At 38.0% G+C, this 16,192-nt stretch overlaps 1 protein-coding gene across 1 annotated transcript in view; it reads right to left on the minus strand.

Annotated features, from left to right (window-relative positions):
* PRIM2 (DNA primase subunit 2) overlaps positions 1 to 16,192 on the minus strand; it is a 313,454-nt gene that overhangs the window by 31,241 nt on the left and 266,021 nt on the right. Inside the window, exon 12 of the mRNA XM_017868174.1 lies at positions 11,940 to 12,022. Within this exon, the coding sequence (XP_017723663.1) occupies positions 11,940 to 12,022 (83 nt within the window). The remainder of the gene's footprint in view (positions 1 to 11,939; positions 12,023 to 16,192) is intronic.

Below are 16,192 nucleotides of genomic sequence, written 5' to 3' on the forward strand. Positions count from 1 at the left end.
CATGTCCAAGCTCAGACTCTTCTTGGGTGGGTCTTGCTGCGGCTGCTGTGGGGGATGGGGTGAGATTCCCAGGTCACTGGAGTTGGAGGATTATGGCTGCCTCTACTGAGTCATGCAGGTTGTCAAGGAAGTGGGGGAAAGCCAGCAGCCACAGGCCTCACCCAGCTCCCATGCAAACTGCAGGGCTGGTCTCACTCCCACCATGCCCCCCAACAACAGCCCCAGATCTGTTTCCAGGCAGAGGGCGGGCTTGAAAACTTGCCCAAAGCTTTCACCTCCCAGAGTATTTGGGGTATCTCCCAGGTCCTGCAGGAGCAGTCAGCTTCCTTCAGAGAGTCTGAGGGTCCTCTCAGGATTGCTGGTTTGTTCCCGCAGTCGATCTGGAGCTAAAATTCACAATGCAAGCCTCCACATGCTGCTCTGTCCGGAGCTGCAATCTAGTCCTGCTGCCCATCCACCATGATTCCTCTTTATACACTATCTACAGATTCAGTGTAATCCCTATCAAAGTTCTAATGGCTGTTTTTGCAGAAATAAAAAAGTTGATCCTCAAATTCAAATGGAATTGCAAGGAGCTCCACATAGCCAAAATAATATTGAAAAAGAACAAAATTGGAAGATTCATGCTTCCTGATTTCAAAACTCAATACAAGGTACAGAAATCAAAACAGCATGGTACTGGCTGGCCTAAGGACAGACAGATAGACCAGTACAGTAGAAATTGATATTCCAGAAATCATCCCATACATCTATGTCCAATTGAGTTTTGACAAGGGTGCAAGACCATCAATGGGGAAATTGTTTCTTCAAGAAATAGTGTTAGAAAACTGGATATTCACAAGCAAAAGAATGAAGATAAACCCCTACATCATACCATCTACAAAAATTAACTCAAAAGGAATCAATGACCTAAATATAAAAGCTAGAGCTATAAAACTTTTATACAAAGCCATAGATGTCAATATTCACAACCTTGAAGTTGACTATAGATAATTATGACACTAAAAGCACAAGTAACAAAAGAAAACAAACTTCATCAAAATTAAAATCTTTTGTCCACCAATAGACATTAAGAAGCTGTTGACAAGAAAACCTACAGATTAGGAGAACATATTTGCAAATCATATATCTATCTGATAAAAGTCTTATATCCAAAATATATCAAGAACTCTTAAACAAAAAGACAACGCAATTCAAAAATAGACAAAGGAATTGGATAGACATTTCTTCAAAGAACATATACAAATGGCCAAAAGCATATAAAAGATGCTCAACATCATTAGTCATTAGAAAAATGCAAATCAAAACCACAAGGAGATATCACTTCATACTTAAAAGGATGGTGTTATGAAATGAATTGTGTCCCTCAAATAAAGACATGTTGAAGTCCTAACTCCAACTACCTAAAAATGTGATCTTATTTGGAAATAGGGTATTTACAGAGGTAATCAAAATAAGGTCATTAAGGTAAGCCTTAATCCAATATTACCGGTATCCTCCTAAAAACAGGAAACTAGACAAAGACAGAATGCACAGAGGAAAGATGGTGAGAAGACATAAACGGAGGATGCCATGTGAAAATAAAGATAGAGATTGGAGTGATGCATCTACAAGTCAAAGACTGCCAACAAACCACCAGAAGCTGAGAAAAAGGCCTGGAACAGATTCTCCCTCACAGCTCTCAGAAGGGGCTAACCCTGCCAACACCTTAACTGCTGGCTTCCAAAACTGTGAGATACAGTTTTAAAGTCACCCACTTGGTGGAAACAACCCAGTGTCCATCAAAGGATGAATGGATAAACAAAATGTGGTTCAGACATATAATGGAGTAGTATTCAGCCATTAAAAAGAGCAAAACACAAATGAACCTTGTAAACATGCTATATGAAGTAGGCCAGACAGTGTATGATGCTATTTTGTGAAATATTCAGAATAGGTAAATCCATAGAGATAGAAAGCAGATTACTGGTTTCTCGGGGTGGCAGGAGGTGATTGTTTAATAGGTATGAGGTTTTCTTTGGGGGTGATGAAAAGGTTTGGAACTTGATAAAAATAGTAGTTGTAAAATATTGTGAATGTACTAAACGCACTGAATTGTACACTTTAAAATACTTATTTGTATGTTATGTGACTTTCACCTCAATAAAAAAAGCAACCAGATCTTTTGAAAATATGTTACCATATATAATTTACATTTTGTGAATTATTCTCATCTTTATTTCACATTTGTCAGTGTTTCGAAAATGCATTATACATTTTCTTAAGTTTAGGTACATAAGAATTACCATTCACTTCACAGTGATGGCTTTCCATGAAAGAGGAAACCAAAAAGAATTTCAGCTGAATTTAAAATAGAAAAATACTACAGAGAATCAGAACAATGTCTTGTAAGAAACTTCAGCTTCAGTGTCAGGCATAGGTGTGAATTCTGGCCTTATCATATATTAGTTCTATGGTTCTGAGCAGTTTCTTGCCTTCTCCAAACCTCAGCTTTCTCATCTATAAAATAGGGATAATGTAGTGGTGGGAATCAAACGAGATACAGTTTATTTGTGTAAAGTCTCCATCACAATGCTTGGCACAAGCAGGCCAAAAATAAAACAAACTACCATGACTTCAAATTGTTCTATTTCCAGAGACAGATCCAGCACACATAAGAAAGAAAAACTATTAAGGAGTAATAGCATTCAGAGATTACAATAAAAGATGTTAACTTCATTGTGGTATATATTACAATGAACTACCACCTTTAGATTAGTCTATAGGCAGCGATTATTATTTATTTATTAAGCTCTGTGAGAATTAAATATATGGCCATAAGTGATTTAGTATAACAAAAAGACAATTTTCCTATAAACTTTATGTATTGTTTATTTATTTTTGGAGAGACGGAGTCTTGCTCTGTCTTCCAGGATGGAGTATAGTGGCACAATTATAGCTTACTGTAACTATTACTAGGCTCAAGTGATCTTCCTGCTTCAGCCTCCCAGATAGCTAGAACTACAGGTGTGCACCACCACAACCGTTATTTTTATTATTTTTTTAAAGGCAGGGTCTCCCTATGTTGCCTAGGGTGGTCGCCAACTCCTGGCTTCAAGCAATCCTCTCACCTCAGCCTTCCAAAGTGCTGAGATTACAGGCGTGAGCCACTGTGGCCAGCCCCAATTTTTCTATTAAAATAGGACATAGCACACTGTTATAAGTCTATGAAACAAAGTACAATTTGAAAATTTCATGTGCATCTTTCCACAACAGAAAATAACTTTTTCAGAGAAACAAACCATTTAAGACCAATGAGATATTTTACTGTCGATATTTTGAACACATATTCTTAATTGTTTTTTTTTTTTTTTTGAGACAGGGTCTCACTCTGTGGCCCAGGCTGGAGTGCACGGGCGCAATCATGGCTCACTCAATCCCTTGAGCTCAAGCAATCCAGCAATGCTCCCACCTCAGCCTCCTGCACAGCTGACACTACAGGTGCATGCCTCCATGCCTGGCTAATCTTTGTATTTTTTTTGTAAAGACTGGGTTTTGCCATGTTACCCAGGCTGGTCTCGAACTCCTGGGCTCAAGCAATCCATAGGCCTTGGCTTCCCAAAGTGCTGGGATTCAGGCGTGAGCCACTGCGCCCAGTTCTAAAATTTCTGTATCTCAAAATATATATATTTCTATCATAAAATTGCAGGTTTTTAAAGGAAAAGCTGAAGTGGAAAATAAAAACTAAAAAAAAAAAGTGTTTTTAGAATAATTAGAAACTTCAGACATCTAACTTAGGCAGAAACTATTGATAGACAGATACGATACTAAAACTAACAACACATTGAAAGGATTTTTAACTCACTGCCAATTTTGAAAGGAAATTAATGGAAGTAGTGAGATTAAAATGTACAACAATATTTTAAGGAGAAAAAGCTGAGGTACCAGTAAGAAATGACCAATATAGATTGCATATCTATATATTATTCATTGGTCATCAGCTATGTATTCCTAAGAAATAATTTTCCAGTAGTCTTAAATTTCTGAACATTTTGCAAATAGAGGCAACAATGGCTTTTACTCCAGACCACTTTTTCAAGGATGTTCATGTAACGCAGTGGTCTCCAACCTTTTTGGAACCAGGGACCAGTTTCATGGAAGACAATTTTTCCACGGGCCAGGGTGGGGAGGTGGTTTCAGGATGAAACTGTTCCACCTCAGATCATCAGACATTAGTTCGATTCTCATAAGGAGCACACAACCTAGTTCCCTCGCATGCACAGTTCACAAAAGGGTTCGGGCTCCTATGAGAATCTAACATGGCCACTGATCTGACAGGAGGTGGAGCTCAGGCAGTAATGCTTGCTAGCCCTGGCTCACCCCTCCTGCTGTTCCTAACAGGCCATGGACCAGTACCAGTCCATGGCCCAGGGGTTGGGGACCTCTGATATAATGAACACCCCTGGAAGACAATAGTGCCTTCCACTGGATTAAAGAGGAGACATATGGCAGGAGAATTGCTTGAACCCAGGAGGTGGAGGTTGCAGTGAGCAGAGATCACGCCATTGCACTCCAGCCTGGGCAACAAGAATGAAACTCTTTCTCAACAAATTAATTAATTAAAAATCAATAATAAAGAGTAGACATACTTACTATCCGTAATAAAAGGTTCCGATTCCCTAAACTCAGGGGTTCTCTCCTCTAACACAAGCCACTGCATGTGCAGGTAGTACCTGGCCTTCATGTTGCTCCGTGGGAAGTAGGGTTCAAGGAATGAATGCAAGAAAAGGCTGACATACTGCTATTGCTGGAATTGGCATGTCTTCTGCCAGAATCCATAAAAGTGTGGCAGCTAAGTTCTTACCTTGCAAGTAGGGTAAAATCTCAGATCCTTCACAGTCCCTAACATGGACCAGATACTGTGCTAGGTACTGGGAGCTCAGAGGGATAAGGGTTAGAATTTCATACCCAAAAACCTTGCAGTCATCTAGTACTACTACTATTACTACCTATCCATTAGGCACACGACAATTTAACTTCAACTTCATTAATAACATTAAACTTTCTTTCCAACCTTTAATCAAAGTAATGCATGTAAGGAAAAAAAAACTGAAGTGCATTACGGCTTATTATTAAAATCAACAGTTCTCATATCACATTTCTTCCCACTGTTTGCTTAGTTCCCAAGAGGCAATTACTTTAACCATTTCCATTTTTTATTACATAGGATGTTGTCTATGTCACTCTAAATTATATGTTTATACTTTGAGTTCCTGATATAAACTTAATCTACTGCATTTTTATTAGGAAAAGTAAACATTTTGGCTCATTATGCTACTTACCATCTACCCTTTTCTTTTCCCCATTAAAAAAAAAAAAAGTGGTTCACATCTGTAATCCCAGCACTTTGGGATGCCAAGGCAACAGGACTGCTTGAGCCATGAGTTCAAGACCAGCCTAGGCAACATAGCAAGATCTCTATCTCTACAAAAAAGTAAAAAATTAGCTGGGCATGGTGATGTGCACCTGTAACCCCAGCTACTTATGAGACTGAGGCAAGAGGATCACTTAGGCCCAGGAGTTCAAGGTTCCAATGAGATTTGATCACACTACTGCACGCCAGCCTGTGTGACAGAGCAAGACCCAATTAAAAAAGAAAGAAAGAAAGAAAGAAAAAAGAAACAAAAAAAGAAAAAAATTAAGGTATAATTTCCATACAGTAAAATATATCCCCTTTTACTCAGGGACTAAGATTTTCCTAAAAAAGTAAAGAAAGTTTTTAAATAAAATATATTTCCTTTTATCATAGTTCTGTAAAATTTGACAAATTCAGTTTTGATATTTGCAATCAAGACAGATCATTCCCATTACCCAAAAATATTTCCCCTGTCCTTTATAACTAACACCTCTCCTGCTCCCAGCAATCACTCTGTACCTATAGATTTGTCATACAAATGGAATTAGACACTATAGTGCTTTCGAGTCTGACTTCTTTCATCTGGTATAATGCATTTGAGAACCTTACATGTCAATGGGTGTATCAGTAATTTGTTCCTTTCTATTGCCAACTAATATTCCATTGTATGACTATACCACAATTTGTTTATTCAATCACACACTGAAGAACATCTGGGTTGTTTCTAGTTTTTGGCAATTATGAATAATGCCTACACTATAAACACTTAGGAATAGATTTTTATGTGGACTTACACTTTTATTTCAATTCTATAAATACTAGTTACAGGTATCACTGTGTCACATAGCATGTGTAAGCTTCACTTTATAAGAAATTACCACACTCCTTTTCAAAGTGGCTCTTCCACTTGCATTTCCTCCAGTATTATATGAGACTTTCAGTTGCTCTGCATCCTCACCACCACTTAGTATTGCTAGATTTTTTTAAATTGGACCAATTCTATTTGACATATCATGGTATTCATTGTAATTTTAAATTTCATTTCACTAATGAGCTATTTACTTTTTCATGTGCTTATATTTACCATTCATACTTTTTCTTTGGTGAATTGTCTACTCCCATTTAAAAAACTGTTTTCTAATTACTGAGTTTTGAGAGTTCTTTATATTCTTTGGATTCACATCTTTTATGAAATATATGATTTGCAAATATTTTCTTCCAGTCTGTGGCTTATCTTGCTCTCTTAAAGCTGTTTTTTGCAGAGCAAAATTTTTAATTTTGGTAAAGTCTAATTTATCACTATTTTCTTTCAGGGAACACACCAAACCCAAGGTCGTGCAGATATTCTGTTTTCTTCTATAAGTTTAACATTTTACAGTTACTTAGTTCTATAATCCATTTTTATAATTTTTATATAAGCTGGGAGGTATATGTCTAGACTTTTTGCATTTGGATATCCAATTGTTCTAGATCTACTTGTTCTAGAACTCTAGAGTTGTTCTGGAACTCTGCATTACCATTTCTTTATTATATTGCCCTGGCACCTTTGTTTAAAAATCAGTTGCCCATATATATGTGGGTCTATTTCTGAACTCTATTCTGTCCAATTAATCTGTCTTCATCATTTCCCTAATATCACACCAACTAAATTACAATGGTTTTCAGTAAGTCTTGAAATCAAGAAACATGTGTCTCCACTTTGTTTTTCATTTTCATCAGTCTTTCACATAAAGATCTTATGTATATTTTGGATTTCTGGTACTACTGTATATGGTATTAGGTTGCTAAAAAAGTATTTGCGGTAAAAGCCACAATTATGTTTGCAGCAACCTAATGCTTTCTGAAATGTTTAATTTCCAATTGTTCACTGTAAGAAATAGAATTGATTTTTGTATATTGAGTTAGTATCCCGCCACCTACTAGTTACAGTAGCATCTTGCTAGGTTCTTTGAGATTTTTTTTTACACTGATAATCACTTTGAGAATAGAAAAAGGTTTTCTTTCCTCCTTTCTAATCTTTTGTTTGTTTTTCTTGCTTTATTGCTCTGCTTTAAATCCTGCTTTATAGGATTTCACATTATTTACATTTGTAATGGATTTTGAAGATCTAGACTATGATCTACCTGGGTTACTATTTCATGTCTCCTGTTGCTGGGTAACATGTTCTACAGATGTTAACTAGGTAAAGTTGGTTGACAGGTAACGTTGGTTGACAGTATTATTCAAGGCTTCTGTATCTTTCCTGACTTTCTGCCTGCTTATTCTGTTAATTATTAAGAGGAGTGCTGAAGTCTTCAAATATAACTGTGGATTTGTCTAGTTCTCTTTTCAATTCTCTGTTATTAATTCATGTATTTTGAAGCTATGTTGGGGCATAAATATTTACAATTTTTATATCGTGTTGGTGAATTGACTGCTGTGTATTTCTCTTTTCGGGGAGGAGAGGGGAATAAATGCAGGGGTAACCATTTTCTTTGGCCATATTCTGTTTAATTGCTGTTTCTTAAGCTGGATACCAAGCTCATTAATTTTCAGTGATTTTGTAACACTATTAAGGTTAATTAAAAAGGAAAATGAAATGTGATCCTACAAGGATGCTTTGTAAAAAAAAAAAAAAAAATCAGCAATGCCAGCTGAGTCACAATGATCCCTTTTCTGATCACCAACATTTTGATTACTTAAAACATCTATTTCTTGGCCAGGTGTGGTGGCTCACACCTGTAATCCCGGTGCTTTGGGAGGCCGAGGCAGGGAGATCACCCAAGTGAAACCTCATCCCTACAAAAATACAAAAATTAGCTAGGCATGGTGGAGGGTGCCTGTAATCCTAGCTACTCAGGACGCTGAGGCGGGAGAGTCGCGTGAACTAGTGGTTGCAGTGAGCCGAGATCGCACCATTGCACTCCAGCCTGGAAGACAGAGTGAGACTCTCCCTCAAAAAAAAAAAAATCTGTTTCCTATAGTTGAAAGTATATTTTCAAGTAGTTTTCTCTGAGATAAAAATAACCACAATGAGTTCTACCTTACATACATTTTAATGATGTTTTTCTTAACTCTCATTCAATATTTTCACGTACACTTGGAGTTTTCAAGATCTAATCTGCACTTAGGCCAACCTGCAAAATTCAACCTTATCAAAATGTTTTACATGGATTTTTCATCCATTAACTCTCTGCCCTTTAGAATACAGTCCACCAGCTGCTTCACTTTAGTGAGATCCACTCAATAAAGACATCAAATAAAAGCAAAATATTATTTACAGCTTGCCCGCATGCACTATACATCTGTGTTCATCTCAGATAAAAGTTACAATGCAGGTCTAAAGGGTAATGTGAAAATTACTAACCAGCATCAGCTAAGTAAGGGGTATACTTATGGATCAAGGGCAAATGGAGAAATACAGTAGAGTCAAAAGCAAAGAATATACAAACATGGTCATTACTACTAACTATAAACATTAGTTTTCTTGAGATAATGTTAATAAATTAAGATATTTTTTTAAAGGAGATTCTTTATGACTGCTAAAAAACACCTCTAATTTCTTCTAGATTCCCTATCACATTTGTTGGTGGTAGTTTCTAACCTTTTCTATAACCAGAATATCATTCATAATCCCTTTACTCTCCAGCTGATGACCTTTATTTACAAGGAAGAGTAAGACCAGTTGCTACACTCCATCAACTTCCCTTTGCTGTGTCTTAACTATTTTCTCTATATTCTCACACTGCTGAGGGGTATGCCTTTCTCTGTCACCATCCTTTGGTTCCAGTACATATCGTCCTTCCTCCAGTAAGTTACTTTTTCACTTGTGTCTTTTATTTGTCTCTCTCTGCATACTACCATGCACACTCTAGGATCCACCTCACACCTAAATATGCCCATTCACTCTTCCAACATTTTAAAAGCACCTAACAAGTGTAACTCATTGGATTACTATGAGACAGAAAGTTAAGTAAAAATCCAGTCCTCCTTTCAGGAAACTCACAAACTATTGGAAAAGATGAACAGGTAAACAAATAATTACAATCAAGTGTAACAAATGTTAAGAGCAAAGGCATGTACAATACAGTCATAGTATAAAGGAAAGAGAGCTTAATTCTGCTTGGTTAGAGAGAGATTTTCTTTCTTTCATATCTTCATCAAGCCCACCCTCTCTGACAGTTCTTTTCTTCTCCTCTTCCTACAGATAGGCTCAGGTCTTAAACCCAGAAATGAACCATCCTATGATGCTTAAGCGAATACCACTCTAGCATCCCCTTTACTGGCACTGTTTTTTTTTTCTTGAGACAGGTTCTCACTCCATTGTCAATGCTGGAGTGCAGTGGGATGATCACGGCTCCCTGTAGCCTCAACTTCTTGGGTTCAGGTGATTCTTCCACCCCAGCCTCCTGAGTAGCTGAGGCTACAGTTGCATGCCACCACACTCTGCTAATTTTTTGTATTTTTTGTAGAGACAGGTTTTTGCAATGTTACCTACACTGGTCTTGAATGTCTAGGCTCAGCAATCTGCCTGCCTCAGCCTCCCTAAGTGCTAGCATTACAGGTACGAGCGCCTGCACCTGGCCTGACACATTTTTTGAAAAGGTTATTTACTGTCTTTCTTTCATTAATTTTTTAAGTATAATCTTGTTTTTGGTTTCCACCATTTTACTGACACCTCACCAAAGTCAAAGTCAAAGAATCCTCTCAGCATATCCAACCACCTTTTCTCAGTTCTCTTCATGAAAAAAATCTCTGCTACAAGGGACTCTGTGGAACTTATTCTCTTCTCAAAGTTTTCTCCTTGACTTCTGTGATACTTCACTTCCCTAATGTATTTTCTCCCTCTCTCCCCCTTTCTATTCAGTCTTCATTGATCCCACCTCCTTTTAATGCTTGACAGAGAGAAGGACTGGCCAAGATGATATTTTGAAACACAGCTTTTGACTCCCTACCTCTTCTCTCCCCCAGCAAACTCATGATAATAAGCTCTAAAGTAGAGTGGAGTTCAGGAAAAAAAAAAAAAAAAATTAAGCGTCAGAAAGCCTGGCTTCAATTTTTGGTTCTACCACTGACTTCCTACCTATGCATCATGACATGTCACATCCTAGGACTCCATAAAAGAGAATGGCTTTCTCCCTATGCTACAATTCTAACTGAAAAGACCACCAGATTTCTAGTCCTAAATTCCCTAATGCCCCAAACCCACATTAATGCCATTTAAATGCAGACATAATATATTAACATAGAAATGTTAAGAACTTGTATTGTTTTCAAAAAGGTGATTATTTACGATTGCTTAAAAAAAAAAGCCACTAATTCTTTATTTCCAGATTCCCTATCAAATTTGTTAGCAGCAGTTTTTAACCACTAAAATTAAGTCACTCAAACCAAAACCAACTATACTTCCTTTAAGTTACCTATTAGTGTTTATGTATTGGTTATCCTAAGCTTGAAATCCTAATACTCCTACAGTCTTTCATTTGTGCGTTCTCTCTCCCTAATTCCCAACCTTAGTGCAAGGCCTAATTCAAAGGGCATCTCTTCCATAAAGGGTTCCTGGACCTCTTCAGCTGGTTATAATCTTTCCCTCATCAGAAGACCAAAGACAGTCTATATGTACCTCTCATGACACTTGGTTTATGGTGTTTTTTTTTTCAGACACTGGTTTTGTGGGAGCAGGATTTACATCTGATTCTTCCTTGCATACCCCACGGCACCTTGAACACTGCTTTGCTTGAAGTACTAAAAAACTATGCAAGGTTTGGTATCTGAACTTTGGACACAGAAGAAGCAGTAAAGTTGTCTAGAGTAATGATTTTCTTTAAATAAAAATAACAATTTAAAGATGTATGACGATTTAGATGTTCTAACTCTAAAATATATAATGTTCTTCTTAAGCTAAGGAAGCAGAAGCTCTTCCCCAATTCCTTCAAAATTCCAGTAAACTTGAAAGCACACTACAGAAAACAGTCTTTGCTATGTCACAATGTTAATTTTTTTAAGGTAGACTGACTAAAATGTAGTCTTTGACATTTGGTTTTACATATTTGAGCATTTCCATTGTTCATAAGACAAAGTATTTTGACAAACGATTAGGTCTACCATCAGAAGTGTAGATGACACACAGCAGTAACTAATGCCTATCCGAACTTTCAGCCAGTACGTACTACATTATCATCTGCTCAGAAAGCAATTTCCCAAAATGAAATATGCTGTCATTAATTTTCAGCTTCATTAATAAGCTTCATTGCTCAAAAATTTTATTTTTAAAGATGTAGTCCTCAGTTGAGACAGTAAAACAAATTGAGGTGGGGGGGATGGTTTCCAGCTTCCTTTATGATTAGGAAAAATAAAAATGCAGCTTAGCAGACAGAAGAACTAGAATTTCCAAAGAGTCCAAACCAGGTAAGTCAAGGTTTTAACTTAATTCGTCTTGAAGACAAGATGTCTGGTATGAGGCCTGACAAGTAGTACACAGCATCACTGCAAGAACATTAAATAAAACCAAGAGATCTGTCTGAGGCCTCGTTACTGCAGATGCAGAGAGAAGAATATGACCTACCTGGCTTATCCCTCCAGGAGAGATCTTGTATGACTGCAACTTTTGCTTCAGCAGCTCTGGATCACTGTGACGGAATGGGCACCCTGACAACAGAAAATAAGCCAGCACACAAACAAGGTTATTTACCCACAACTTAGTACAATACCACACTCGAGAGACCATCTAAGCTCCCCTTAATTGTCTAACAGCTTATTAATAAAAAAGGTAATTGCCCATGGGTGCAACTGCTTTCCTCTTTTTATCTAAATGATTACTTAGCTGTATGGTTATCAGGGCACTCCAGGCTCAAGAGTTACATAAAACATTGCAGCATTCTCAGGCTAAGATGTCCATTCAACAGGAAGAGGGGAAACAACTTTAATCACACTCCTTGCTAACAAGCACAAATAATCAAAAAATAGCTGCATAATAAAATTTTAAAACTTTATACAATCTTCTTATATTCTACTCAAAAATTATGTAAAAGGCATATGAGAGAAGGTAGATAATGTAAACAAAATGAAAACATGCAAACTCTGAGAAAGAAAAAAATTCAACATCATTTTCAAATGTAAATTATATGCCTATTTCCTAAAGCATAGAATCTATAAAATGTAAAAGAATCATGGATGGAAATCAGATGAAAAAATAAACTATTTCATAGAAAACAACTTATAGTGGATACATGTAATCTCTATATTATTTCATGAAAAATAAAGATAGACCACTAGAAATATTCACATAAATAAGAATACAGAAGAATTTGAAATATAAAAGTTGTTTTAGGACAAAATCTAGAAATTTTAGATACTTTAATAAGAAACTGCAATGGTAAGTCAAAATACTTATTAAAAATTTAATACAGAAAAGTCTTTTTTTTTTTCAGTCATACAGATGATAGATCTGTAAGTTAATTAGAAATAATTGTGCATTTTTCACGAATTAGAAAATCTAGAGGAAATGACTAAGTTCCAGGAAACATACAACCTTCGGAGACTGAAGCAGGAAGAAAGTGAAAATCTGAACAGACCAATAATGAGGTCTGAAACTGAATCAGGAATAAAAAACCTATAAACCAGAAACAGCCCTGGACCAGGTAGATTCACAGCCAAATTCTACTACGTGTACAAAGAAGAATTGGTACCAATCCTACTAAAACTATTCCAAAAACTGAGGAGGGGGGACTCCCCACATTAACTCAATTTATGAAGCCAGCATCACCCTGATACCAAAATCTGGCTGAGACACAGTGAAAAAAAGAAAACTTCTGGCCAATATCTCTGATGACCATAGAATCAAAAATTCTCAACAAAATACTAGCAAACTGAATCCAGCAGCAAATCAAAAAGCTAATTCACCATGATCAAATAGGCTTTATTTCTGGGATGCGAGTCTGACTCAACATATGCAAATCAATAAAAGTGATTCACCACATACACAGAATTAAAAACAAAAACTGTATTTTCTCAATAGAATGGAAAAGCTTTCAATAAAATCCAATATCCCAGCCAGGTGCGGTGGCTCACGCCTGTAATCCCAGCACTTTGGAAGGCCGAGGTGGGCGGATCACAAGGTCAGGAGATCGAGACCATCCTGGCTAACATGGTGAAACCCTGTCTCTACTAAAAATATAAAAAATTAACTGGGCGTGGCAGCAGACCCCTGTAGTCCCAGCTACTTGGGAGGCTGAGGCAGGAGAATCACTTGAACCCGGGAGGCAGAGCTTGCAGTGAGCCGAGATTGTGCCACTGCACTCCAGCCTGGGCGACAGAGCGAGACTCTGTCTCAAAAAAAAAAAAATAAATACAAAATAAAACATCCAATATCCCTTCATGATAAAAACCCTCAAAAAACTAGACACCAAAGGAATATACCTCAAAATAATAAGAACTATCTAAGAGAAACCCACAGCCAACATCATACCGAATGTGCCAAAGCTCAAACCATTCCCCTTGAGAATGGGAACAAGACAAGGATGCCCACTCTCACCACTCTTACTCAAAATACTACTGGGAGTCCTACCCAGAGCAATCAGGCAAAAGAAAGAAATAAAAGACATCCAAATAGGAAAAGAAGTCAAACTATCTTTGTTTACTGATGATATGATTCTATACCTAGAAAACCCTAAAGAATGCACCAAAAGGCTCCTAGAATTAATAAATGACTTCAGCAAAGTTTCAGGATACAAAATTAATATACAAAAATCAGTAGCATTTCTTTTTTTTTTTGAGACAGTCTCACTCCGTCACGCGGTACAGTGGTGCCATCTCAGCTAAATGCAACCTCTTTTTCCTGAGTAGCTGGAATTACAGGCGCACGCCACCATGCCTGACTACTTTTTGTTTTACTTTTTAATTTTAGTAGAAATGAGGTTTCACCATGTTGGCCAGGCTGGTCTTGAACTCCTGACCTCAAGTGATCTACCTGTGTTGGCCTCCCAAAGTGCTAGGATTACAGGGATGATCCACCACATCCGGTCATAAAAATCAGTAGCATTTCTATATACCAACAATGTTCAAGCTGAGAGCCAAATCAAAAACACAATTCCGTTTACAGTAGCCACCAAAAAATAAATAAATAAAATATTTAGGAATACATCTAAGCGAGGAAGTGAAAGATCTCTACAAGGAGAACTACAAAACGCTGCTGAATGAAATCAGAGACAACACAAACAGAAAAACATTCCATGCTCATGGACTGGAAGAATCAGTATCATTAAAATGGCCATACCACCCTAAGTAATGTACAGATTCAATGCTATTCCTATCAAACTACCAATGTCATTTTTCACAGAATAAGAAAACAACTATTCTAAAATTCATATGGAACTAAAAAAGAGCCTAAATGACAAAAGCAATCCTAAGCAAAAGAAACAAAGCCAGAGGCATCAGGCCGAGTGCAGTGGCTCACGCCTGTAATCCCAGCACTTTGGGAGGCTGAGGCGGGCAGATCATGAGGTCAGGAGATCGAGACCACAGTGAAACCTCATCTCTACTAAAAATACAAAAAATTAGCCAGGCGTGGTGGAGGGCGCCTGTAGTCCCAGCTACACGGGAGGCTGAGGCAGGAGAGTGGCGTGAACCCGGGAGGCGGACCTTGCAGTGAGCCGAGATCGCGCCACTGCACTCCAGCCTGGGCGACAGAATGAGACTCTGTCTCAAAAAAGCCAGAAGTATCACTCTACCTAACTCCAAACTATACTATAAGGCTATTATAACCAAAACAGCATGGTACTGGTATGAAAACAGATACATAGACTAATGAACCAGAATAGAGAATCAGAAATAAGACAGCATACCTACAACTATCTGACCTTCAACAAAGTCAATAAAAATAGGCAATAGAGAAAGGACTCCCCATTCAATAAACGTGTTAGAATAACCAGCTAGCAGAGAGATGAAAATTCTAAGAATAAAAAAGAAATGCTAGCGATCAAAAACACTGTAACAGAAATGAAGAATGTCTTCAATGGGTTCATCAGTAGACTGGACATGACTGGGGAAAATCCTTGGATCTTGTGGATAGGACAAATAGAAACTTCTGAAACTAAAAAGCAAAGAGGAAAAAGACAAAAAAAAAAAAAAAAAAAAAAAAAACACACACACACAATACCCAAGAACTGTGGGACAACTATAAAAGGTAGAACGAATGTGTAACTGAAATCCCAAAAGGCGAAAAAAGAGAGAAAAGAACAGAAGCGGGGGAGGAGCAAGATGGCTGAATAGGAACAGCTCCAATCTCCAACTCCCAGCGCGAATGACACAGAAGACCGGTGATTTCTGCATTTTCAACTGAGGTACTGGGGTCATCTCACTAGGGAGTGCCGGACTATCGGTGCTGGTCAGCTGCTGCAGCCCGACCAGCGAGAGCTGAAGTAGGGCGAGGCATCGCCTCACCTGGGAAGCGCAAGGGGGAAGGGAATCCCTTTTCCTAGCCAGGGGAACTGAGACACACAACAACTGGAAAATCGGGTAAGTCCCACCCCAATACTGTGCTTTAAGCAAATGGGCACACCAGGAGATTACATCTCACACCTGGCCGGGAGGGTCCCACGGCCACAGAGCCTCCCTCATTGCTAGCACAGCAGTCCGCGATCTAACCTCAAGGCAGCAGCGAGGGTGGGGGAGGGGCGCCCGCCATTGCTGAGGCTTAAATAGGTAAACAAAGCCGCTGGGAAGCTCGAACTGGGTGGAGCTCACAGCAGCTCAAGGAAACCTGCCTGTCTCTGTAGACTCCACCTCTGGGGACAGGGCACAGCTAAACAACAACAACAA

The sequence above is a fragment of the Rhinopithecus bieti genome, unplaced genomic scaffold (genome assembly GCF_001698545.2).
Source record: "Rhinopithecus bieti isolate Rb0 unplaced genomic scaffold, ASM169854v2 scaffold_841, whole genome shotgun sequence".
Classification (NCBI taxonomy): domain Eukaryota; kingdom Metazoa; phylum Chordata; class Mammalia; order Primates; family Cercopithecidae; genus Rhinopithecus; species Rhinopithecus bieti.